The 24,376-nt window shown below is 42.7% G+C and overlaps 1 protein-coding gene across 2 annotated transcripts in view; it reads left to right on the top strand.

Moving 5' to 3' along the window:
* The window catches only part of LOC129363377 (glutamate receptor ionotropic, NMDA 2B-like), a 159,217-nt gene that overhangs the window by 70,271 nt on the left and 64,570 nt on the right, over window positions 1–24,376 (top strand). For both annotated transcript variants that reach the window (XM_055035460.1, XM_055035459.1), the window contains exons 5-6: window positions 19,058–19,201; window positions 21,220–21,490. In XM_055035460.1, coding sequence (XP_054891435.1) covers window positions 19,058–19,201; window positions 21,220–21,490 — 415 coding nt within the window. The remainder of the gene's footprint in view (window positions 1–19,057; window positions 19,202–21,219; window positions 21,491–24,376) is intronic.

Raw genomic sequence — 24,376 nt, forward strand, 5'->3', positions numbered from 1 at the left:
TGATTGAATTTGCCGTTTTAGTAAAGAAACGTGAGTTTTGTTGTTGTTCTCTTTTTGCAATTAAGAAAATGCATTTTCTGCGTAGTTCTATGATCAATGGAAACACACCTATTGTGACCTTTACCTGTATGACTACCGGTGGGCTTGGTCGGCATCCGGCTCTCCATTTTACATTTAATCTTTCATAACAAAACTCATCAGGATCCCTAAGAATCTTCTGACAGAGAAAATGTTTCAGAAATATCGGTACTTTTCACTCATGACCCTAACAGCCAACATAATTATAAAACAAACATCCTCCGGAGCCATTATGCAGGTTTCTGTTTTCGTCTTTTTGACCAATTATTGTGAAAATATGCTATCAACAATAATCTCTTTTGAATTTGACGTGTTTCCTGGAAGTGAAATTAACACCTCCCACTCGTTATGTAACCCACACTGGACACCTCACCTCATCTTCAGAAGTCATCGCGGTTGGATTGCTTGTTCTCTGGTTAAATCTCCTTTTTAAACTCACGCTCTCTTCCAGCCAGCTGTAACTTGCCTCTAATGTCAAACAGAAAAAGTATTCAGAACCAGAACCAGGCATACGCAAACTAAGCCTCGGTTTAGGACATTTTCACCAGCAGGGGGCAACCAGGAGCTCTTGAATACTCACACTTGACATGTATCAGTTTGTTGAGATTCTCCTCATTTTGTTTCCCCAGTTAAGATTCATAATCGCTTCCTGTTTTGATTATTTTGAGATTTTTATTAACTGAGCAAATATACTGATAAATACACTAATAAATATGTACAGAGAAAAAGAACGACCAATTAGACTTAATGAGGATTTTTTGATTCGAAATTCAACAAAACTGTGATTTTCTTTTCATAAGTGAAACATTTTGTTTACGCATGTAGCCAACGACGATGCAGAAGAAATATCGGTCGTGTTTTAGTAGCAGTGGGTAGAGAGCACCGAAAAATGTAAAAGTGAGAGCAGCACTACTTCCGCACATTTTTATTCAAGTAAAAGTGAAAAGTGAAATTCCCAAAAGTATTTGGTCAGAAAGCTCGTCAAGTACGAACAAAACAAACATTTTATAGTTAACAATTACACCATCAGACTGACCAAATATACAGTTATGTGGACATTTGGGTGTTTTAAGGACAAAATGAAAACAATTCATAGAAGATGATTGCAAAATAACAAAACCAGGCAAGAGTGAAACTTTTCAATGTCAGCGTTTTTGAATATGAAAGAACAGGTGCGTCTCTGTCTGGTGGCGTTTTGGTGAACACAAGCTGGTCCGTCGCTCAGTGAAGTTACTCGCAGTGAGTATCCATAAATGTTATTCTTGTAAGAGTAGCAACACTTCATAATAAAAGGACTCCAGTAAAAATACGGCCTGCAGGCCATAGTAAAAATACTCCTAAAAGTACATTTTTATCCAAAAATGTGACCCAACTCATTGGGTTCTGTTTCAGCCCCCTCAAACTTTGACCCCACACTGAAAACTAATACACACTTTTTTTTTCATTACTATTGTTTTATGATCTTTCCTACTGCTGTTTACGTGCTGCTGCGTCTCCGTTACAGCAGTTTTACTGCGTGAATCCCACGTTTCTCTGCATGCTGGAACCACCTCGACTCCTTAACTCCCCTTCGAGACGAACAGAACATAAAAGATGGGAAAGGTGTTGAAACTGGCAGACAGGGAGCGAAGAAAAGGAAGATTACAACCAAGTACCGAAGCAGAGAGGGGGTAACGATTCCCGCCGCACATATGGAGGGAATACAAGATGGGGTGTGAAAATGGAGAGAAAGGAACAAGTGGAGGAACGGAGCGAAAGAGAGCAAGATTGATTATGTTCTCCTAAGTGCTTTCGGCATTATTGGAACTGTACTCTCCTCCCAAACCAGGCAATCTGAATTAACATCGCGGGGGGAGAATGATTGAGAAGGGAGTAAGAGCAGAGCGGCAGGACGGTGGGACTGGGGGGAGACGTAAGCCGGGTGGTGGGAGGACGAGAGGACGAATGGCAGGGAGAGTGAGGTTCTGGCAGGTGGACGGAGAGATGGAGAGAATAACTGGGTTCCAAAGTAGGACAAAGGGAGACGAGGGACAAAGAGAGGAAGGAGCAGTGCACAGAGTCAAGCCGAGGTGAGCCAAATAAAAAAAAAACTAAATAAATATATAAGAAAAACACACTTAGGCTGCTTCCTAAATTCCAGCTGGGTCCTGCATAATAACTCATCCTGGAGGATGATGACTTTCGAAATTCCCCTTTAAATATTCATTCAAAACGCTGCATTGTCAGGACAAAAAAATCCATTTGCGAGAATAATAGTAATCCAATCAGAAGGGCGTGCAGCGTACAAGAAGACGGACCGATGGCTCCGGGATAAGGAGGGCGAACGGGAATTATCAGGCGTTGGGAGGAGGACAGCCGGGGACGGGGGGAGGGAAGATTGAGCGTGGGAAAACGGGAACAGGGCGTGTCGAGGACGCACGTGCCGCAGATAAGGACTTGTCAGGAAGATAGCGGCAGAGAGGAGAAGAAAGTAATGTATGTTCCGGACGAGGATGGATGAAAACGAAGCTGCTGGAGCAAAAAGGAAGGAAGCGGAAGAACTGATTTGATTTTTTTTCCCGGGTGAAACTGTGACACCCAGTTTCACCCAGGAAAAAAAAGATCCGTTTTTTTGGGCTCTTCCTCCCACCCTTTTAAACACCTGATTCCTGATGGAGGAGGAGTGACCCGAACACCGTTCATTGCACCGGGCAGACAAAGCAAAACACTCAGTCACGCTTCACGCCGTACATGTGTCTCTGTAAGTAGAGGGCCTGATGGAAATGAAATGCCGGCGACGGGTCACCTGCCCCTTTAGACTAATGAGAATCCCGGTCAGGTGGTTATTCAATTTCCCTGAGAAGGAAGAAGGGTGGGCGGAGCCCGGATGCTGTGCTCAGCGTGGGATTTTTCAGATTATGTGGATTATTACAGCTTGTAAAAGTATTCAAACCCGCTTTTATCGCATCACAACCACACACTTCAATTCATTGATGGCCTTTATGTGGTAGACCAAGACAAACTAGTGCATAATGGTGAAGGTTTTAAGGTTTTAAGACTCTTCTAAGTCAATACTTAAGGTGCATTCACATCAGCCCAGTTCAGTTCACTTTAATCAAACTTTGGTCCATTTGTCCAGAAAGTCGGGTTCGTTTGGAGAGCTGTGATTGAACTCTGATGCAAACCAAAAAAGCAAAGACACATGGTTCTATTAAAATAAGCCAAAACATAATACCAACAAAATAAAACATTTGCACCAGAAATAATTCACCAACAGACAAACGGTATAAAAACAGGACACATTTTAGACATTATAACTAGCTTGCTTTCCACCAGTGCTTGTGTTTCTTTTCCTTGTTTCTGATGTATTCCAGTGGTATTTTGGAAACCTGCATTTCTTTGCACATAAATGCACAATAAACTCAGTTGTAGTGAACAAATGCAGCCGCAGTAACATATTTGTACCACCGACGCTTTCGATTCACTATTTTTAATCCCGACTGACGTTTATTGCCGTTTCATTTCATAGATTTATGATTTTGTGAAATCCTTCTGGAGAAAATTTAGAGGGGGGGCCTCTTTTAGTTTTGTTTGCATGGCAGACATTTATTACGGAGCAGCATGTGTCGTAGAATAATTGCCTAATTAGCGAATAATTAACTTGTGTAATGACCCCAGTATTGTACAGAGATGGGCCGCGTTTAATGAAACGTCGAAAACGTGCCGGGCCAGGACGGCGGGCAGGCGGCTCCGGTTTCTCCGATGCTGCTTTTTCACGACGGGTTTAATGAAACGCGTGCTGCCAGTGCGTGTTATGGTTTGCCCTATTTACTGGACTGAAGCCCAGCATGCCTGCTCAGTAACTAAGCTATGCAACTTACCCTCTGCGATTAATTGTGCCATACATTATGTCTGCTTTTAGAGTTCATGCCCTGAAAGTGCTCTCTGAGGCGCGGCAGCTCGGCCCCCCTCGCCGCGACTCCTCTTCCTGCGGAGGGATTTTGTCTGGCGAATGCGGTCGGCCTCTCACTTCAATTCATGCTGCAGGTGCTGCTGTTTTCTCACCTGCCTTTCAGTTTCTCACCTTTTTGTTTTTTGTTTTGCTTCCCTTTTGCCATTGAGTTTCCTAAACTTTCTTTCACCCGCTTGTGGCCGCGATGTGATAACTCAGCGTCTCTTTGTTCCAATTGATGCGGTCTGATTATGAATTCGGGTTCGATTGTGGCAAACGAAGGGAATGAGAAGCATGATGAAGCAGAAGAGGAGAACTAATTAGCAGGAAAAAGATGGCCTGGAGAAAAAAAAAAGATTAGTTTAGCAGAGAAACGCAAGGAAAATCGCTCAACAAGCAGCGTCGTGTTGTGGGGATGCTGTTCTTCAACAAGTCAGACTTACAGCTGCAGTATGCTATTTTTATAAATAAATATGTGTTTTGCATATTTGTTCAAACTGTCCCTATGTTCTGACAGTGCAATATGAGACGGACAATGTGTAAAAATGACGAACTTGGACCGACCAATCAGAGCCAGGAAGTGGGTCGCAGCAGTTTTATTTGTTTATATGTATTTTTAAAAATTTTTTTAACATAAAACAGAATTTATTGTGAATGCTAAGGCTAGTTAGCATGTCCACCAATGACTGCGGATAAACGGTTTCCCTTCTAGCATAAAGTTATTCTCCACATTGAACAGGGCAAACCTGAGGATGATTGACAGCGCTAAGACCCTCATCTTGTCTCTGATTGGTCGTTTTTGGCAGGAACCGGTGAATTTCTGCAGACAGCAACAGTAGCCCGAGGAAGAAGCTTGATATTATTATAGATCATCCATCTCATATTATACTGTCACAACATGGTGGCAGTTTTAACAAATATGTACAAAAAACATTTTCTTTGTCAAATAAAAGTTTCATACTGCAGTTTCAGTGATATGACAGAGCTTAATATAGGGAAATTATGCAAACATGATAACTTGTTACCTGCTATGTAAATTTCGCCTTCCAGCAGAACAGATCACACAAACATCTTAAATTGCCAAGGAATGGTTTAGATCAAATGAAACGTTTTGTCAGAATGGTCCAGTCAAAGGCCACAGGTCTTTGATGATATGTTTGATGTGCTGCTTACATCATATCTAAGTCATCGGAAACTGTTTTACAGAGAAGAATAGACAAAGAAAAGAAGAAAAAAAAGAGTCTGTATATGAGCAAAACTGATAAAAACCAAGTATTCAGGGAACGCACAGCAAAACTCTGAGGGTTTTTCATTTTCGTGTTTTAGACAGAGATGGAGGGCGCCACAAGCAAAAGCTCCAGATGCAGAATTCGAGTTCTAATCTGTGGCACAGCGTGCAGGGAAGCAAGGAGGGGGAAAAAACAGGCTTCAGAGTGCGCTCGCGTCTCGCTGAAAATACAACACTGCACCTCCCGTATCTTCTGCATTTAGAGGTAGATTTCAGGTTCGCACATTTAACAAGCACAAAAGTCATACATGTACACCGCTGCGTGTACGCGTGCACACAGGCGCTCAGCGAGGGAGAGGAAGAGGAGCTCACACCTTCGCTGTGTGTATTCGGCGGCTGCTGCCGCAACCAACTGTCAGCCGCTGACGAGAGGAGAAGAGAGGAGAGGAGAGGAGAGGAGAGGAGAGGAGAGGAGAGGAGAGGAGAGGAGAGGAGAGGAGAGGAGAGGAGAGGAGAGGAGAGGAGAGGAGAGGAGAGAGGAGAGGAGAGGAGAGGAGAGGAGAGGAGAGGAGAGGAGAGGAGAGGAGAGATGGGAGCACGGTGTGAAATCCTAACCAGCTCGTGTGAATGTCAGAAACCATACATCACGGCTGTTTGTGCTTATGAAATCACAGCCAAAGGGTTAACAGGTCGTTCCGTTGTGCGTGTTTTAGTCTGCGGCTTGTCTTTTGTCTCAACCCGGGTGTCAATCAGCGGCTTCACAGAGGCGCTTGAGTTGAATATTTTACCTGACATCAGTTTAGAGGATCAAAACGCTCCTTTGGAAAGACTTTAATGCCATAACGGAATCTGTGGATGAAGCGCTCATCCTCTGAGCACCGAGGGATGAAAGTACATCATTAAAAACACAATTTTTAAAATGTTTAAACTAATTCTCTTTGCAGGTTGAAGCCGTGGATCAAACAGGTTCTCTGTAGCTTCATATTTTCTGGCCTAATTATTCATTTATTTATAGGCTTTCTGCTGTTTCACTGCCGTTTTGAATACACATGTTAAATCGATGGAGGAATTCTCCAATTGTTCTGCAGGTCAGGGTTTAAAAGCTGCTCTTTTCATCATTAAATCAACGACTTATTAGGCCTGTCCCAAAAACACAATTTGCTGGATGGCAAATTGTCCCAGAAATGATTGTGATAAATGACAATATTCTCATTTCAAGATCCTTTTGAACTAATGTTAAATAATAATACTAATAATAATAATAATGGTTTATTAACGCACATATGCCCACTCAAAGATTGGAAATGAAAGGGATTTTTAAACAAAAAAACATTTAAGACTGAAGCCAGAAAGCATTATGAATATCCAAAACAGTAATAATTCAAATTTATTATGAAGTCTCCGTATCCAAAATTGCATTTCAAAATATAATAACTACTGAGGTGCTGAGTGCAAACTGAGTGTCGAATGTTTCCTTCTTTTCAAAAAAAACATTTAAGTGGAGCATCACTTTAACGACCGGATGAAAACGACGATTTGCTTGATTTATTCTTTAATGTGGCAATGAGACATGAAACATGTTGTATATCAGTAAAAAAAAAAAAAAAAAAAAAAAAAAAAAACTCTACCAGTGGATGTAGAACTTTTTAAATCCATATTCAGAAGTTATTGACTTAAACAAGCTCCTTCCTATATCTTGCAGAAAAGTTCCCTGTAAGTTCGTTTTCTTATTGCTAAGATATTTGCACGAGAAACTAAACCAAAACAGTTGGTAAGATTTTGTGTTTTTGCAGCGTAAGGCCCCATGTGACCGCCCTCTCAGCTTTAGTGACCATTTGGTCAGATTTTTTTGAACCGTAACATCAACCAATTTCCGGAAAACGGAAGTGAAGTGTCTCTGCAGTATCCATGAGGCAAAAGGTCGATTGTTTAAACTGCAGCTTTTGGTTTTGCAGGGTGTTGAGAATTAATGATGAGGCTGCAGACTGACCAGAAGGGGGGGAACAAAAAATAAAAACCTGTCCTGGCATTAATAATGCATGCACTTTGACATCTTTAATGGAAAGGAGGAAGAACGAGTATTTACTAAGCGCTCTGTGTAAACGCTCCAGAACATTACCGTCTCCGCTCTCCTTTATGCTTGCTTTCCAGAGATAATACTGTCGGAGTCGGCTGAGCAGCGTCAGAGAGAAAAGGACTGGGAGAGGATATTTGGGGGGGATTTTTCTTCTCCTCTGCAACATCTCTTGACGTTAACAATCCATGAAAGTGACAAACCACAGAAAATGCGTATAAAACCAAACGAGGGTCAATAAGGTTTTGTTGAGTGTTTTTACTCTCCAGATGTCGTTCAATCCCTGTTTTCTTTTTTCATTGCTTTTTTTCTTTTTCCACTTCCACACCTGCTTCCTTCTCCCTTCAGTCCACGTCGTCTAAGGAAGCTGGTCTGATTCTGTGTCGGCTAAACCTTTTTCCATATTCTGAGTGCGGATAGCGCTCCGTAAAGCGCCTCGTCCAGCGGTTTCTAAATCTGTTAATCGATCCTGACATTGATTGCCGGCACCATAGTGAGGTGACGACGGCTGTGGAGAGAGAGAGACAAATGAAGAGAGAGGGCACGTGAGACAGTGTGCAAAGAACAGGATGAAATGGAAGCAGAGGGAAGAGATGAAAGAGAGAGGGAGGATATGCATGAGAGACAGGAGTGTGTGTGTGTGTGTGTGTGTGTGTGTGTGTGTGTGTGTGTGTGTGTGTGTGTGTGTGTGTGTGTGTGTGTGTGTGTGTGCGCGCGCAGGGCTGTGAGAGTGAATTAAATATTTGTAATTGCCAAGTTGAAGGTTGCCGGTTTGATGGTTTGATGACTCTAATGGGCCTTTGTGTGCCATTTAGATATTGTTGTGGCTAAAAAGCTTGGCAGACGCACAAGACTCCTTCCTCCTGCTGAGAGACGACGAGCCAAGCAGGCCTCATGTGTCTGCTACAGCGACAAGACCTTCGTGTGCGTACAGACACACACAAATATTTCCTATTTTCATCAGGAAAATATGAAATATTATATTTCAATGACATAAAAAGATTTTTTCCCACTGTTTTTTGGATCAGATAAGACTTATTTCTCCCAGTGTGTTGTAAGCCTGGCGGGCCACCAGGCTTTATTTGTGCCCCCACCAGGCGAAGCGTTGCTTATTTATTCAAGTTTTTTTTTATATTTGCATTTTTAAGACTTTATAGTTGGTGTTCAGGTGTTTATCGGCCAATAACATATCATCATCAAGTGATATTTTCAGCTTTCCTGTCAACGTTAAACAGTTTTAACTCAAAAGCACGACAGGCTGCTGGGTGAGTGGCCCAACCACCAGGCTTAGCAAGTTTTCCTGGGGAAACCTTGACGGCAGCAGGTGGTGCACAGGTTTCAGAGGAAAGTTTAGACTTTTCTGATCGTCGTTATTTGTTTTTGTTGTAAAAGTGCTAAATCGGCAGTCCTTTGACTCAAATGTCTTTCACAACGAAGGCTTTGGTTTAAGGAGGGAGATAACTGCAAAATCTGAGTAGATCCGACTTTAAATAAACGATTCTTGAATTTGTATAATTCAAGATCTCTACATTACTAACCCATTACTTACCCATTTGTCCATCCATAATATTAGTAGGAAACGTTTGTATGTATATTTAAAAGAATAAATAAAAAAAGAACTAAAAAATCAGAAAATCTTCGACTTTTCCATGTGACATAAAACTTATCGGGGAACCTTGTAAACACGCCACTGCCTGATTAAAAGCACAAACATTTTTAGCCTTAACTGAATCTGAATAAATTCTTTATCTGTCACCTCTTCTATAATTTCAGCCCCCTTTTTTTTTATTGGTGGACCACATGAGGAGTTAAAATGTTGAGCGTACATTAGCCAGAACTTGATAGGGCTCTGATTTACTTTGGCGGGCTGACTTGCGATGGCTGACGGCAGATAGCAGCGCTCAATTACACGCATGGGTTATTCTCTGCTGTGAATGTGCTGGTCGGTTGCGCTACAGTCGGGGGCCTGTACATCAATTACCAGCAATTAACATGGCAGTGCTATCACGAAAAGCGCCAACCAAAGAGGGCGAATCAGAAAACCGACATCACAAACCAAAACAGAGATTTTAGCTTGTGCCGTTGATGCTAGCTTGCCAACATTTTCCTGCAACCATTATTACGAGACGAGAAAGTGTGGAAAACAACCCCTGGACTGAAAAAGGCAACCAACTTTCCTCCAGCTTTCCTCGACTCCACCTGCTGACAATAGCGTCCCTCCATGTTAGCATCCTCGAAGGAGCGGTGAAAAACGAGGCAGGGTGGCATGCAGGGGACACGAGGGTTTTAGACATGCAGAGAACAGTGGCAAAAAGAGGAGCATGCAGATTGGCTTATTGTCTCAGCCTTTCTCCCAACATGGAGACATCCCTCTGCCGCCGTCACGCATATGAAGCAGATTAGAATTAGAATTTGAAGCCACACTAAATGCTCGCAGTTCTCCCAAGTAGAGGTTTGTAGCGGGAGATCGCGTTGCTCTCGCAGAGAGGGTAAGTAAGGGAGGAGAAATCAGCACATAGACGCTCCTTAGGTTTGCGTCTCCCCATCATTTCATTGACTCGTAGCATTTGTAAAACCCTAGAGAGTCTTCTGTTGACCTCTGGTTGCTGGTGTCGTTGGAGAGCAGAACGACATGTTCATTGTGAAGTTACGTTTGATGTGAAGCTACCGGCTAAATGAGGGAAATTTAGCCAAAAGTGCAGGGCACTGAAAGAGAGAGCATGCTCAGGAGATGAAAGAGGAAGGAAGGTTGTTTTTTCCCCCCTTTTTTTCCTCCTTCTTTGAAGTGGAGACGTTTCACCTTTGACCCGGGGTGGCAGCGAACCCTTTCACTGTCGCTCTGAAAACATCACAGAATCCAACATTTTATAATCTCTGTTGATCTCCAAACTTTCACCCCGCCCCCACACACTTTTTCCTACATCTTCAACAGAAAGAGCTGGAAAATTTGGAACGTCGTGAAAAAGTTTAATTCCTTGTTCCTAATTTCAGAAAGTGAAACTCGCATTACATTGATTCATTACACGTGGGGTGAAATATTGTAACTTTGATTATTATGGGGAACAGATAATGAAAACCTATGTACCTGCTCTACGTTGCTTGGTCACTCCAGATAACCAATCAAAATCCGAGAAATAATTTCGGAAGAGATAAATGAGGTCAGATGATCCCTCATAAATAAACACTTTAAGGTGGTTCTCTAATGGGGCAGAGATATTGACTACTCACAGCTGCTCGACAGAAGCCAGACTTAACAGTATCATAACTATCTCCTTAATGGCTGCCTCCAGATCCTCACCTTGTTTAATTTGCACCTGTGTTACGTGTTGCAGATAGACTGTAGAATGGGGTGAGAGGGTGGACGAGGCTGCCTGGATGTACAAAGATGCCAGCGGATGTGTGTGTTCACGTGCGCGTGTGTGTTGTGGGACTGAATCCGTCTTTTTCTTCTTTTTTTTTTTTTTGTTGGAGTGTGAAGTGGTGAGAAACAGCCTCAGCACGACGATGGCGTTGTGCCTGCGCCTGACGGCGCCACTCAGGTGCCGCCCAGGTCGCGTGACAGAGCGGGGTGAGGAAGACGAGAAGGAAACGGGGGATGACGACGGGCGGAGATGATATGAGGAGAGGCGAAAGAGGCGAGATTTGAGATTTATGGGAAGGCGAGAGCAAGAGATTGCCATCAGGCGATATGACCAGAGCGCTGGAGATAGCAGTGGACAGACGCAGAGATTGGAGGAAAATAAATGGATTAATAACAGCCCTGATTTGGATGGATGTCTCCCCACCCCTCACTCCCTTACACAGCTCGTCTCTGCCTCTTTTTCTTTGATGCTCAGCACAAGCGCCACCTTTCCCTGCCTCCTTCTCGCTTGCATCGAGGGACAGGAAGGAAGATGTCTGCCTGCGTAAACGTGCTCACCTCCCTGACTCCCTGAACCACTTTATGTTCGCCTCGGGACGCTGTGGTGAACCTCAGCCTCCCGCTGAGGTTCACCACAGCGGGACGGTGAACAGCGGGTTGGTGAACCTCACAGGTTGTGAGGTTCACCAACCTATTCTCCCTTTACTCATTTGGTCTGATTTCATTTTGGCTAAGTTAATCTGTGTCCTGTAGTGGGATTGTGGAAATTTGTTTTATGAAGCAAATGGGATGGTTTATTGGTTTGAATTGAAGAAATGATCCTTTCCATAGTTCAATATCTGTTTTGATTTTTTTAAAAATAAACTGGCAAAGTTTCTCTCTTAAGCTAACGATCTTCTTCAGAGGTTTTTATGTCACTTCCTTCAATGGTTCTTTGCGCAGCGCCACCTCAGGTGAGGAGGCGACCGGTTTTCCAAAGGGTTCGAGCCGTTTAGTGTGAAAGCGAACCGTGCCAGCTGAAAATGTAGCAGATGATCAAACCGAGGTTTGCCTTAAATCAAAACGACACCGAGTTTTATCACTTGTGTAGTTGAGGCTAGCTACTTAGCTTCCAGTAGGCACACCTACTTTTTTGTTTTTACGCTTCCTGTCAAGTAATAACCACCCACTTCAACCTCAGAATTTTATGTGACACACCCAAAAAAAAAAAACAAGATTCAATATTCTGATTAACAATGAACAACAAAATCCACACAGGACTGTCCACATTAATCTGTAACATCCCACAGAATTCACTCCCCCATAGGTTATTCCACCTCCCCTAATATCCAGTGAGCGTCTCTCAGCAGCAGAAACCCGCACAAAACGTGAGCAGCTGTGCGGTTCACTCGCTCACCTCAGCCAGCGATAGACCCATTAGCGGTCTGCGAGGACCAGAGGACGAACCAGACGGCCTCATTAGGTTCTCGGCTAAACTTGGAGCAGAAATGGGCCACAGAGAAACACTCCTCGGATTATTATTATTATTATAATTATTTTTATTTTTGTCATGTGTGCTTCAGGTTGAACCTCGCCCGACACTCAGCAGATTTGATCCCCTCCTCCTCCTCCTCCTCCTCCTCCCTCCTCCTCCTCCTCCTCCTCCTCCTCCTCCTCCTCCTCCTCCTCTCCTCCTCCTCCTCCTCCTCCTCCTCCTCCTCCTCCTCCTCCTCCTCTCATTTCCGTCTTTCTAGGTTTGAGCGGGTGTGACGTGTGGGGCCCCTTCGCTTTTCGGAGCCCGGTCGCTTTAATGAAGACGTGTCCGCCTTTAATTGAGACTCGAAAAGCACTTAAATAAGGTCATCGCTAATTAGATGACGCTACGACAAAAATGTTCGAGCCAATTAAGCGCGCGTGCGTTTGATTAAAGATAAGTAGGCTCGCCTGATAAGAGATGTGACGATGGGGCACGAGGAGAGGGAAACAGAAGGAGGCTGAGAGTGAGTTCAGGTTTAATTGAGGCAGAGATAATAATTCTGTGTGTGTGTGTGTGTGTGTGTGTGTGTGTGTGTGTGTGTGTGTGTGTGTGTGTGTATTTGAAGTGCGGGGACTTGTTATCAATAATTTCGGCGCATACGGTAATGGCGGCTTTATCGTGTGTTCGCATCATTTTGATGCTGCCGTTCTGCCGGTGAATGCCTGTGGCTCCTTCCCGCCGTCTTTCCAGTTCATATATGTCGAAGCGAAGGCCCAGCTGTTCCTTCTCTCCTCGCCTCCCACTCCAGCACTCTCTTTTATCATCCCTCCATCTTGTCTCTCTTTCCGTGTAGCAGCAGTCAATAGCAACACCCCCCCATGCTGAAGTTCAAAGCATCCTTGATAGGCAGGACAGAAATATGCATTGCCAGAAACCCTCCCAGCGACAGACTCCATTGGCTTACTTTAAATTTTTATTTATTTATTTATTTATTATCTCTGTTTCTATCTGGTTTTCTCTTACAGGGGGCGGAAAAAAACAACAACAAAAAAAAAACAACCATGTGTGTGCACCTCCAGAACGTAATCCCTTTTTTAGTACTTGAGGCAGCCTTGGCTTCGTCTGCGCTAGTCTTCATCCATCCATTGGGGGGTTTGGTAGCATTTTGTAATGTTGGCGCATTGACAAGGGCAGAGTTGTGGATCTCTGCAGCTCCTCCAGAGTTAACGGGGCCTTTTTGGCGGCTTTGCTGGGTGACGGTCCCCTTGCCTGGTCTGGTATGACGTATATTGGTGGGTTTACCGTATTGCTGTCCTTTTCAGATGATGGATTGAAGCGTGCTCCATTAGCTCTCCAGAGAGCATTTAGTGCATGAAACATTTCAGCACATTAATTCCTTTCTTTAGGGGTATCACAGTACACTGATGCATGACACATTTTAAAGGGGCATTATGAAGTGTCTTCCAGGCACACGTTGCCATTTTAAAGCACAGTCAAGTAACTCGAGTTATTAAATATCAAATATGACTTTGTAATTTAACACCTTATAATTGGGTGTCTGTCTCTTTAAGAAATGTCTGCTCTCCCTGAAACTCCGCCTTCAGAAAGTCATCACAGCATCGATCTTCTTTTAACCCTTTATCAACGTTTTTACGTGCGTTTCATTGAGAAGTAGCCCGTATAACGAGCTCAGCAGAAGCTCGTTATACGGGCTTCTGCTGAGGCTCAACCTGATGCCTGAGTGCAGATGTCTGAGTTTGAGACCGCTCAAATGTGAGCGCGGGTGTGTCTTTTTTTTGTGTGTGTTTTTTTTTTTTTATGCATAATTTAGAGGAAGAGCGCAGCAGCCAATCTGGTTCTTTCATAGCCAGTGATGTGCCCCTGTGTGTGTAATTGAAATACCTGAGCTATCGACTTTCACTAGCCTTCAAGTCGAATAAGTGCTTCAGGAGTGTGTGAGTGCGCTCATTTGAAGGCTCTGGGGCAGAGACAGCAACTACAGCGCACCATGGCCCATCAACCATGAACTACTCCCCTCCTCACCCACACACACACACACACACACACACACACACACACACACACACACACACACCACACACACACACACACACACCACATACACACACACACACACACACACACACACACACACACACACACACACCAAACTGCCCGAGTGAAGTTGCCCGCCCCCCTCCGCCACATTCTTCAAATTAAACAAAATCGGTGTCAAACATTTTTGCTATGTTTGTATGTGCGGCTATCATTTCAAAGATATGAAGTGTTACGACGTCGTCAAACATGCTGCCATCAATTTTATTGATTTTGTTAATGTTGCGGAGGGCAAGTTGATGTCTGGTCACATCAACTTGCCTTAAACATTATAACGTTATAAACATTATAATGTTTATAATCTTAATAACGGCAGAAACCAAAATCTTTGCTGCACAAACTCAGCTCAGTTGATTAACACCATATTCAGTTTGATTTTGTTTGATCAACCCTGGAAACATTGATTATTATCTTTAAAAAAATAGCGGCACCAATGACAACCTTTGCAGCACAAACGTTTGACGGCAACTTCACCCATGTCAATAAACGTGGCGTCTGACACAAAATTGTGAATTATGAATGAAAACACACTTGCATTAATGATTATTAAGCTCGCACGTGGATCAGTGGAGACACGGAAACCTTTCTGTCCCGGAGCACCGAGCAGGTTTTCCCACAGAGGAGGACACCCGCGTCCCACTTCTGTCGTTCCCTGTCTGACAGCGGCTGTCCTCCGCGGTCGGGTGGCTCGGGCTAAGTCGCCTTCCCTCTCTGTGTAAACGCCTGGCCGACTGCCTGACACACACACACGCACACGCACACACACACACACACACACACACACATTTCCTCGAGCGACTCCTGTCTCCCTGCTGCTCGTCCCGCTCCATGCAGGCCCACAGCCATCTGCCTGCTCGGCCCCCTCTCCCTCCTCCATTCATCCCATTGTCACCACATTGTCCTCTGCTCCTGTCCCTCTGGAGGCTTCACATCTCTGCTCCCCCTAAACCCCCCCACCCCCTTTATTTTTTTTTGAACATTTCTATCTTTTTATTCTTGCTTTCATTTATTTCCTCTCTCTCTTTTTATTGCTTCCACCGAGCATCCACTCTTCCGCATCATGTGGCGCAGCAGCATATTGTTTTCCGTGTACAGTAGCCAGCGCTGACGTCAGGAGGCGGCCCGATCAAAGCCGTCCTGGCCGGCTTCCTGCGTCTGGCCGGGCGGCTCTCTGGCCTTTGTGCCCCTCTGGGAGTTTTAATACTCACTAATCGATCACTTTGTGCCAGCAGAGGTGATAATGTGGCCAAAGCCTAATTGGTGTAGCTGTAAATGAAGAGCAGCGTTGTGCAGGACTTGATTTCAGTCGACTGACTCACAGCCTCGTCCTCGGGGCTCCTGTGCAGTTTGGAGGAAAGACTGGAATTGATTTCGGTTTTTTCCTGGATGCGTTTGGGAAAGGAAGATTAATAAAAAGTACTGGTATTTATTTCCTGTTACACTGTTTAAATGTCGTGTCCTTCCTCCCATTCGTTCTGTCAACTTTGTGAACTTCCTTTGCTCTTCCGTTTTCCCTTCATATGCTTTTTTTACTCCCTTTTATGCTTCCTTGTTTCCTTCATTATTTCCTCCCTTACAGTACATACTTCATTTTGTCATTTCTTTCATTCTTGGGTTCCCTCCTCCCTCCTTGCTCATGTTCCTCCTTCACCTTGTATCCTTCCCTCCTTCCTCCCTTGTGTATTTTCTTCCATGTCCACCACTTCTTTCCCAGCGTCCTTCCTGATGCATTCATTTGATCCTTCCTTCCCTTGATTGTGTCCTTCCTCACTTGTGAATGACCTCATCTTCCTTCTTTACTATTTGCCTCTATCCTTCTTTCCATTCTTCAATCCTTCTTCTCTTCTTTTCTTCCTATCTCCCCTTCCTTCCTTTTTTCCTCCTTCCTTCTTTCTGTCCTTCTTTCCTTCCTGATATACTTGCTCTTGTCCTTCCCTTCCTGCGTCCCTGTCCTTTCTGTTTTACTTATCCGTATTTGTTATTTTCTGTGGTATACTTTTACCCTTTTTCTTTCCTTCTTTCTGTGGTCAGTCCTTATATTCTCCTCTCCTTCCTTCCTTTCCTCCTTCCAGTTTTCTGTTTTTGCGGCTCTTCTCGTAGCGTGCGCTCCTTTCCAGGCTAATAAAAATTCCTCAGACCTCTGGTCTCAGTGTGTTAGGCGGCGCTTTAATGCCGCTCTTATGAAGAGAGATACGGCGAGAGGAACCCAGGGGAATCGGCAAGGCGAGGCCGCTCCGCGGAGGATAAAGGAGGGGGGACGCGAGCACACGGCGCAAGTCTGGAAATTCAATTATAAGTGTGCCCTGGCCGTGAATCCAGTGGCATTAATGGGTACGGCAGAGCGGGAAAAGAGATAGAGATGGATGAGGAACGAGGGGTGGGGGAGGAAAAAAGAGGATGAACGGAGAGAAACGGAGGGTTGCACTGAAGTGAAAATGGGAAGATGATGCAAGGTCAGTGCTTGTGTGTCATTATACCTTCATCTTAAGAAAGCTGCCAGTGAAGCAAGCTGCCAGATAAAACACAATCACCTTATTATGAGACTGCGTATTCTTGTTTAAACGTTTAAACTACCTGACTTGAAACTAAATTGAATGAAATATGTCAAGTCGTTGCTAAAGCCCTGATAAGAGTCGATGTAAATCTGCCTCTGTGATCAGGGAGGTCTAGGTTAGAGAGATGCGTCAGAGCTTTGAAAGTGGAAATATGTTATGAAGAACCCTGACAAAACCTGTTTTAGATAACCCTCACCATTTCTTCACTATAATCAAACAGTGATTACTTCCTCAGATAAGGCTTATTCCATGTAGCTTAAAGAGCAAAGCAGGCTAATGTCATTTTAGAAACACTTTAAATCACTTACAGTCTGTAAAAATGACCAAATTCCATGTTTGAAGTGCTCGTTGTTAAATTGGGAGTGTGAACTATTGGCGGTTGTGCTTCGTTTTTTTTCCACATACTTATTCAGTTTCGGTGGAATTTGCTCTTGAGGTTAGATTTGAATAATTTAAAACCCAGATTAGCGGATGTTGTATTTTTAATTCACCATGTTTGTACATAAACCATTAAATACATGAAAAAAATTGTTTGAAGGGCACACATGATCATTTTTACAACCTTTTCTTTATCATTTTATTGGCGCTTGTAGATCCAGATAGTAACATTCATTTTCAAGTTGTGAGAGAAAAGCTTCCAGCTCAAATCAAATGTTTGCCAAAGCATTTAATTCCTGTGTCCATTTATACTTAGTTCTCTTCCAGCTCCATATGTGGTGATTGGAAGGAAAGTCAGTCATTTGGCTCAGACACTGAGAAAAATAGAGGAATATTTGGAGAGGACAATAATGTGAGACACAGAGGTTTAAAAGACTTCAGAAGACAAAGCTTTTTTTATTTGCTGGGAAACTTTGTGCTCACAAACAAGACCCATCCTTACCTCAGTGGTTTGGCAGCTAACAGTGTTACATGTGGGGCATGAACTGGGTTATGCCCTCATCTCTCAGAACTGGGTCGTTTCTTATCTTTTATTCAAAAATGTAGTTGCTTCATAACTCTGGAGCAAAACTCTGCTTTGGTGGCTGTGGAGAAAAATGACCTTCTGACTCAGTTACTTTCATAAACCGCACCTCTTTTTCTTGGCTAGAGGACATTTGGGTTAATGTTTCACTTTTTTTTTCTTTTCTTTTTTACTTTTAACGTAAATCTGAAGCATTTATTTATAAAGAATGCACTTCATGCACGACTCTTCTTTATTCAGCCAGTGACGCGTTGCTCTCTAGTGGTGCCTACTGCTCAGGAGGGGAACTGCAGCGACAGCTGACTCAGTCGCTGCAGTTCGCATTGAGCATTTGATTCTAAAAGAATCAAAGGCATATTGTTTTATGCCTCATTCGAATGCACAAAACAATAAATAACTCATTTATATGAATTGGCCCGTTTGCAGCATGGCTCTCCAGGAGAATGAACATACTACTGTACATGGAGTACACATGAGTTTGACTCTTAACACAGTGACTCACTTACACAATAGCAACCTGATGATGCAGAACTGCAGGACGGCGTCTAGACTAGTAGTTCTCACCTCCTCCTCTTCTTCTGTCTGGCTCAGCGATCTGGTGCCAACGCCGATCGCAACACGCAGGCTTGAAAAGAAGTGTTTAAGAAATGTTTGCTAAAGAGTCTGTTAGGTGACACCGCTTATTTATTTGGTGCATGTTCCCTATCTGTCAAACTGAGATTTAACACTTCCTGGGCGAGGGCATGCGGCCTGTGAACGTTTTGAATTTCGTTTGCAGTTTCTGCCATGTTTGCTCATTCACTTTCTCGAAGCTCGCATCTTTTTTCCCAGCTGGAGGATATTTGGGTGAAGTAAAATCGCTCACTCGACGTGTGCGATTTCTAATATATTACCTAATCTAACATTAAACAGACTACACTGAAATCGGTTTGTTGGTTGTAATGAAACACACTGATGAAAGCAGCTGATAAGATTAAAGACAGCAGCTTTGAGTCCACAGAATTTGTTCCAGCCACAAACTCATTAAAGGCGTGCAAAAGGGAACTGATGAAAATCATGACCGGTATCATTACAAGTCCGCAGGAGTCCTCTTGTCACTCTCCTCAGTGAGCCAGAGAAGAAAGGCGGCTAAATTAATGTCCTTTCATAAACCGCACCAATAATGTTACAAAACCCGCCACTGTCCTTTAAGTCATGGCCTTTTCCCTCTGTGTGCAATGCCAGCTAAATTAAAGTCCAGGCCGGTGCCGTACGGCGTTGCGTAACCGTTTACACTCTGTCTTTCTGTTTATTGCCAGGATGACAACTCCATGTTCTTTCAGTTTGGCCCCTCCATCGAGCAGCAGGCTTCTGTCATCCTGAACATCATGGAGGAGTACGACTGGTACATCTTCTCCATCGTCACAACGTACTACCCCGGTTACCAGGACTTCGTCACCAAGGTAAGGATCATGAATGTACCGTATTAACACCCCCTTCATCTTTTTATTGCTTTGTCTAATATATAATGAGCTTCAAAGTATTTTATCAAGACGATATGTCACACATGTCAAACTCGGGGACCAGTGGTCAAATTTGGTCTGTCTTAACTTTTTCTGCGGCCTTTTATATTCCAATTGCTAAATTACTTCAACCAATCGCTGATTTTTCCCGATTCCTTGGAAATTTACGGCAAATAAACCGATCCTCTCATTTTTTCAAGCCATTTGTGAGCTAACTTTGAGTTTATTGAAAAATGTCCCCAAATACGGTCAAAACCATTGGGTTTAGGTGACTAATTCCCACCTGCAGGTGGCAGTATTACTTTTACGACACATTTTCCTCATTCTTGCTTGCTTCAGTTTGTGATCCATATGGTGAGTAACAAAAAAAGTCACATTTTACAATATATATAAGTGCAAATATTGCAAGATTCCTTACAAATATTTCTAAAGTAGCACCAAAATATCTGCAATTTTGACCGCAAAAAAGAATCACAGAAAAAAATTCAAAAATTCTGGAGGGACAGTAAAATATTATTTAATTAATAAAACAAAAATAACACTCCATTTTGGTTTGGGGTACTTTTGTCCCTTTTCAGATCTCATTTTGAACCTAAAACTTGTCATTTTGTATTTGCGGCACATAAATGTCTTTTCATTAAATATGGATGATTATAAAAGTCCTAAAATTTTATGTGGATTATAATGTCACTGCATGTAATCATAATAAAGGCTGTTTATTTCGGCTCTGATCTGGTCCGGCTCACTCAAATGAAATCTGGTGAATTAAAACACCTTATCAAACTGAAGAAAACCCCCAGGGAGATTCTGCTGGCAGATATTATTTATTGGAGTTTATTATAACCATATTTCCTTACAGCAGACTGAGTAGATTATAGAAAATGGAAGAAAAATGTTGGTCGACCAAAAACTATTGATTTTCTTCCTTCCACTTTGCAATGAAGCGCTACTTTGGTTTTATTATTTATACAAAATGTTGTTTGTTCTGTGACAACATGTGAAAAAGGCTGAAGCCTCAGCGACGTATTCCTAGATTTTCTTTAAAAATAATTTTTTTTTAAAGCAGCCAGATGTTTGCTTGGCGCCTGTCAGCTGGTCTTATGTGATTGTCACCTGGAAAACTTTTCAACCCTCATGTTTCCCATTTAGAAATTGAATTAGCATCATTTCTCACTTTCTTAATGCATCTAGCACATTTCTTAATGTGGCTTCAAAGTGTTGACATGCAATAAATCCACCTGTTTAAAAATGAGGCATTTCCGAAATGACGTCTCAAAGTAAGAAGACGCTTACAAACGCAAAATCAAAAAACAAATTTTTTTCCCCCACACAGTTCAATCAGATGAAACTTTTCTTCTGAGCTTTCTCTCACTCCTTAAAGAGATAGTAATCATTCTCATTTTTGAAGGTGTTAATAATGAAATCTCACTCTTGTTGCATTTAGGAAATAGAAATAATTTTGGTGATCCTAACTAAGCTAAAATGAGAGACGTTTGGTCTGATTTAACTTCAGACTTTGGTGTGGGTTTCATATAAGTAGAAAATAACTTCTGTCAAATTAACTTAAAGTGCAAAACAAATATTTTTGACCAGCGTTCAAGTTAAATTCAGCTTTGACTGTTCTGAGGAGACTGAGTGGTTCAGGAATCATATTGGTGCCAATAATGTGAAAGATTTTTTTTTCACAACCTGAATTTTAAAACTCACAAAAGTTTGATGATGTCACATTTGGAATTTTCTTTTTCCTCAGGCTGAACCTGGAGTCACATTTCCTCAGATGATTTAGCAGCAACATAATTTGACTGCGTTGTGTTATAACCATGTTTGAATTAAAATGCAAACAAATGAATTTTAATCTGTACATATGGTGGCGTAACACTGGCCACCATACGTACTGGATTCGGATGTTAATGAAGCTCTTTCTCATAACCCGTCTTTGTTCTCCACGTCCGTCTCAGATCCGAAACACCATCGAGAACAGCTTCGTCGGCTGGGAGATGGAGGAAGTTCTGCTGCTTGACATGTCCGTGGACGACGGCGATTCAAAGATCCAGAACCAGCTGAAGAAACTACAGAGTCCAGTGATTCTTCTCTACTGCACAAAAGAGGAGGCCAACACCATCTTCGAGGTGGCCCACTCCGTAGGTATCACTGGCTACGGTTACACCTGGATCGTCCCTTCGCTGGTTGCTGGAGACACTGACGTAGTGCCTGCAGAGTTTCCCACAGGTAGGCAAAAAAAAAGGCTTCTTTTTTGTGAATTTAACACAATTCTATCCTATTTAGGGACGCAAATAATTAGCTGGCATTATTACCTATAAATGGTTATTAGACTAAAATTTGTTCCAATTGATTAAGTGATGGCGTTCTCTTCGACCTTTTTCATTGTTGTAGTTTAGCTGCCATCCAGTAGAGGGCGCCATTGGTCACTCTGAAACACAGCCAGTTGATGCTAAAACAAAGATGGCGGGACCTTACCAGAACGGAAAAGAGAAACGGTGCAGGCAGAGTTCAGTCTGGGATGGGAAATGCACGTTATGTGGCTCTGTTTATAAATATAAACACATGACAAGCTGCCTAAGTTTAAACCTCATCGCACTCGTTCCTCCGATTTGTGTGTGGAGCAGCATCAACTTCTCAACCAAAAATTCCAGATGTGCTATGAAGTGCTATGAAGATGTGCTATGATGACCGAAAAGTGTCATGATGGAAAACATAAGCGGTTGATTTTTGAGAGCTGTCTCAATTCATGAAGCAAAGTTTTAACATCCCTTCAAGCAGATACTGTCAACATTTCTCTGTTCACATGTTTCACATGTTTTATTCTTTTAGTCTTCTATTTTTTTTCCTGTTTATTCAGTCAGTGTTTAATACAGCTCACCCAAAATAATGTTGAAACGGCGTGGGAAGGGGCCATTAGGCATATTATAAAAAAATGATCCCTTTATGTTGTAGAAAGACAGTTGGCCCTCTTAATACAAGAGAAAGTTCAACTTTTGAGAAAACGGACGCTTATCAATTAACCATTAGTTGATGAGAGAAATCATCTTTAGATAGTCAACAGCTTGTATCCCTAATCCTTGACGATAGCTTTTTATTTTAGTTTGAGATCATCACCTTGTATGAGAAGACTTAGGAAACATTCCCTCCTCATCCGTTCTGCAGCCATAATCTAAATTAATCAAGTTGAGTGAACCGCGGCCCACTTTTTAGTTGGGGCCCATTAGTTAAGAAAGAGTGGTCTGTTCCATTTTATGACATGATGAAATTAAAAGAAACCGGCTTTCAAAACCAGTTGTTGACCGAACTCGACGTGCTTCTGTGTCCAATGAAAAGGAGCTGATTTGATCTACTTAAAGTCGTCATTCTCTCCCTTCCGGTCTGCTGAGAACTGATTTCTTCACTGTAGATTTTAAGTCTGGATGTTGGGGACCTTTCCTCAGATAAAAAGAAAAGTGAAGAAACAAAGCGACCTTTTGTAATGATAAGTTAGGAGCCTCTTCGTCTTCGTCTCCGCCCACATCTTCGCCGGAGTCGCTCTAACCTTTGAAGGTCAACCCAAGTGACTTCTGAGTTGGGGCGTATTAAGCACTCAACCTGCACGCGCGGTCTGTCGGGCACAGCTGTCAGGCTGCCAAATGTAACACAAGTTGCAGCACTCTGAGGTGGACAGGCTGTTTGAGGAAGGCCAGATCCCAGTGGGAAGCCAAATCTCTCAGTGTTGGGTCTGGAGCTGCCGTTCCCGCCATCAGAACGTCGCTTTATTTCTGCCTGCTCCCCTCGCAGGGTGGATGTGCGCACATGAAGAGCTTGTTGGTGTTTGACTTACAGTGAGGATTAAACCACTGCCTGTCCTCAGCAGTTTCAGGGGGAAACTTCTTACCTCTACTGCACTTTTGGACGTTGTTGTCAAAGATTGAGCCTTTTAGAGCACCAGGCGAAAAATAACGCAGCCCAGTGTGTTGCTTAGTATCAGTGAGTGTGTACAGTGGGCAGACGCCCTGGGCGACTCCACCTCCAGGGCGGCATCAGCTGCCACATTTTTGCAGTAAAATCTTTTGCCTGTTTCTTCTTTGAAAAGTAATTATTTCACAAATAGTAGAACGTTTTTTTACAATAGTTATCAAAATTGACTTGTTTCTTGAAGTATTATAGATTGAACTGTCCTTAAAAACAACTTTAGATATTAATTGACAGTCATGCAATGAAATTTGTGTCTTGATCAAAATGCATTTGTGATACACGTAATTATATTAATGTTTGACTAATGATGCAGTGAATCAGTTTCACTTATTTTACTTTTCATTGCATGGTATGTATTTGTGCCTTGCTATGTGTTTCTAGTATTACTCTTTCTCCCACATTTTTTCCAATTAAATATTAGAAAGAGACTTTAAGTGTGTCGGTGACGTTACATTGTAATCTAAACGATGCATGTTGGCCCCCGGCACCAAACAGGCCAGGACCGAGTGTGTTTTCATGTCAGCCTGGGGAGCCAAAACGGTGACTTGACGCGCCAAATGAGAGATTCACTTTGTGAAGTTTGATCCATCACCGTATTGGTTATTTAAATCACATAATGACTTTCCGCTTGATTTATGCGGCCAAAGAGATAATTGTGTTGTTTGTGTACAGCCTGACTGATTGCTAAGTGGAACTGTGGAGTGGTTGCACACGCAAACCTTGTTGTTTTTTTTTGTCGTTGTTGAAGCTGAATTATCATGGCATAAATCAAATGGGACGTAATGACAAATAGTAGGCAAAATGTCAACCACTCGTTTTATGCGTGATGAATAAGGTACAGAATGTGCCAGAACACGTTAGTCGAAGCAGGCCCGGATTTTGAACAGCATCAAATGGAGAGGAAAGCGTATAATTCACAGTGAATGAAATATGCTGAAACATAAGCCAGGTTGTAGATGGCCCTGCTATTGCGGGTGCCAGGCAACTGTGTTGACATTGCTTAAAGTTTTCCACATTTTGTCACAGCCACACATATAAATATCTTTCAGTGGGGCTTTCAGGTGATAGAAGTAGTGTTTAATTGTGACATGGGAGAGAAATGATAAATGGTTTTCAATTACGTTTGTATTCACTCCCCTCTAGTCAATACCA

This window comes from Poeciliopsis prolifica, unplaced genomic scaffold, assembly GCF_027474105.1.
Source record: "Poeciliopsis prolifica strain line A6 unplaced genomic scaffold, Auburn_PproV2 SCAFFOLD010, whole genome shotgun sequence".
Taxonomy (NCBI): domain Eukaryota; kingdom Metazoa; phylum Chordata; class Actinopteri; order Cyprinodontiformes; family Poeciliidae; genus Poeciliopsis; species Poeciliopsis prolifica.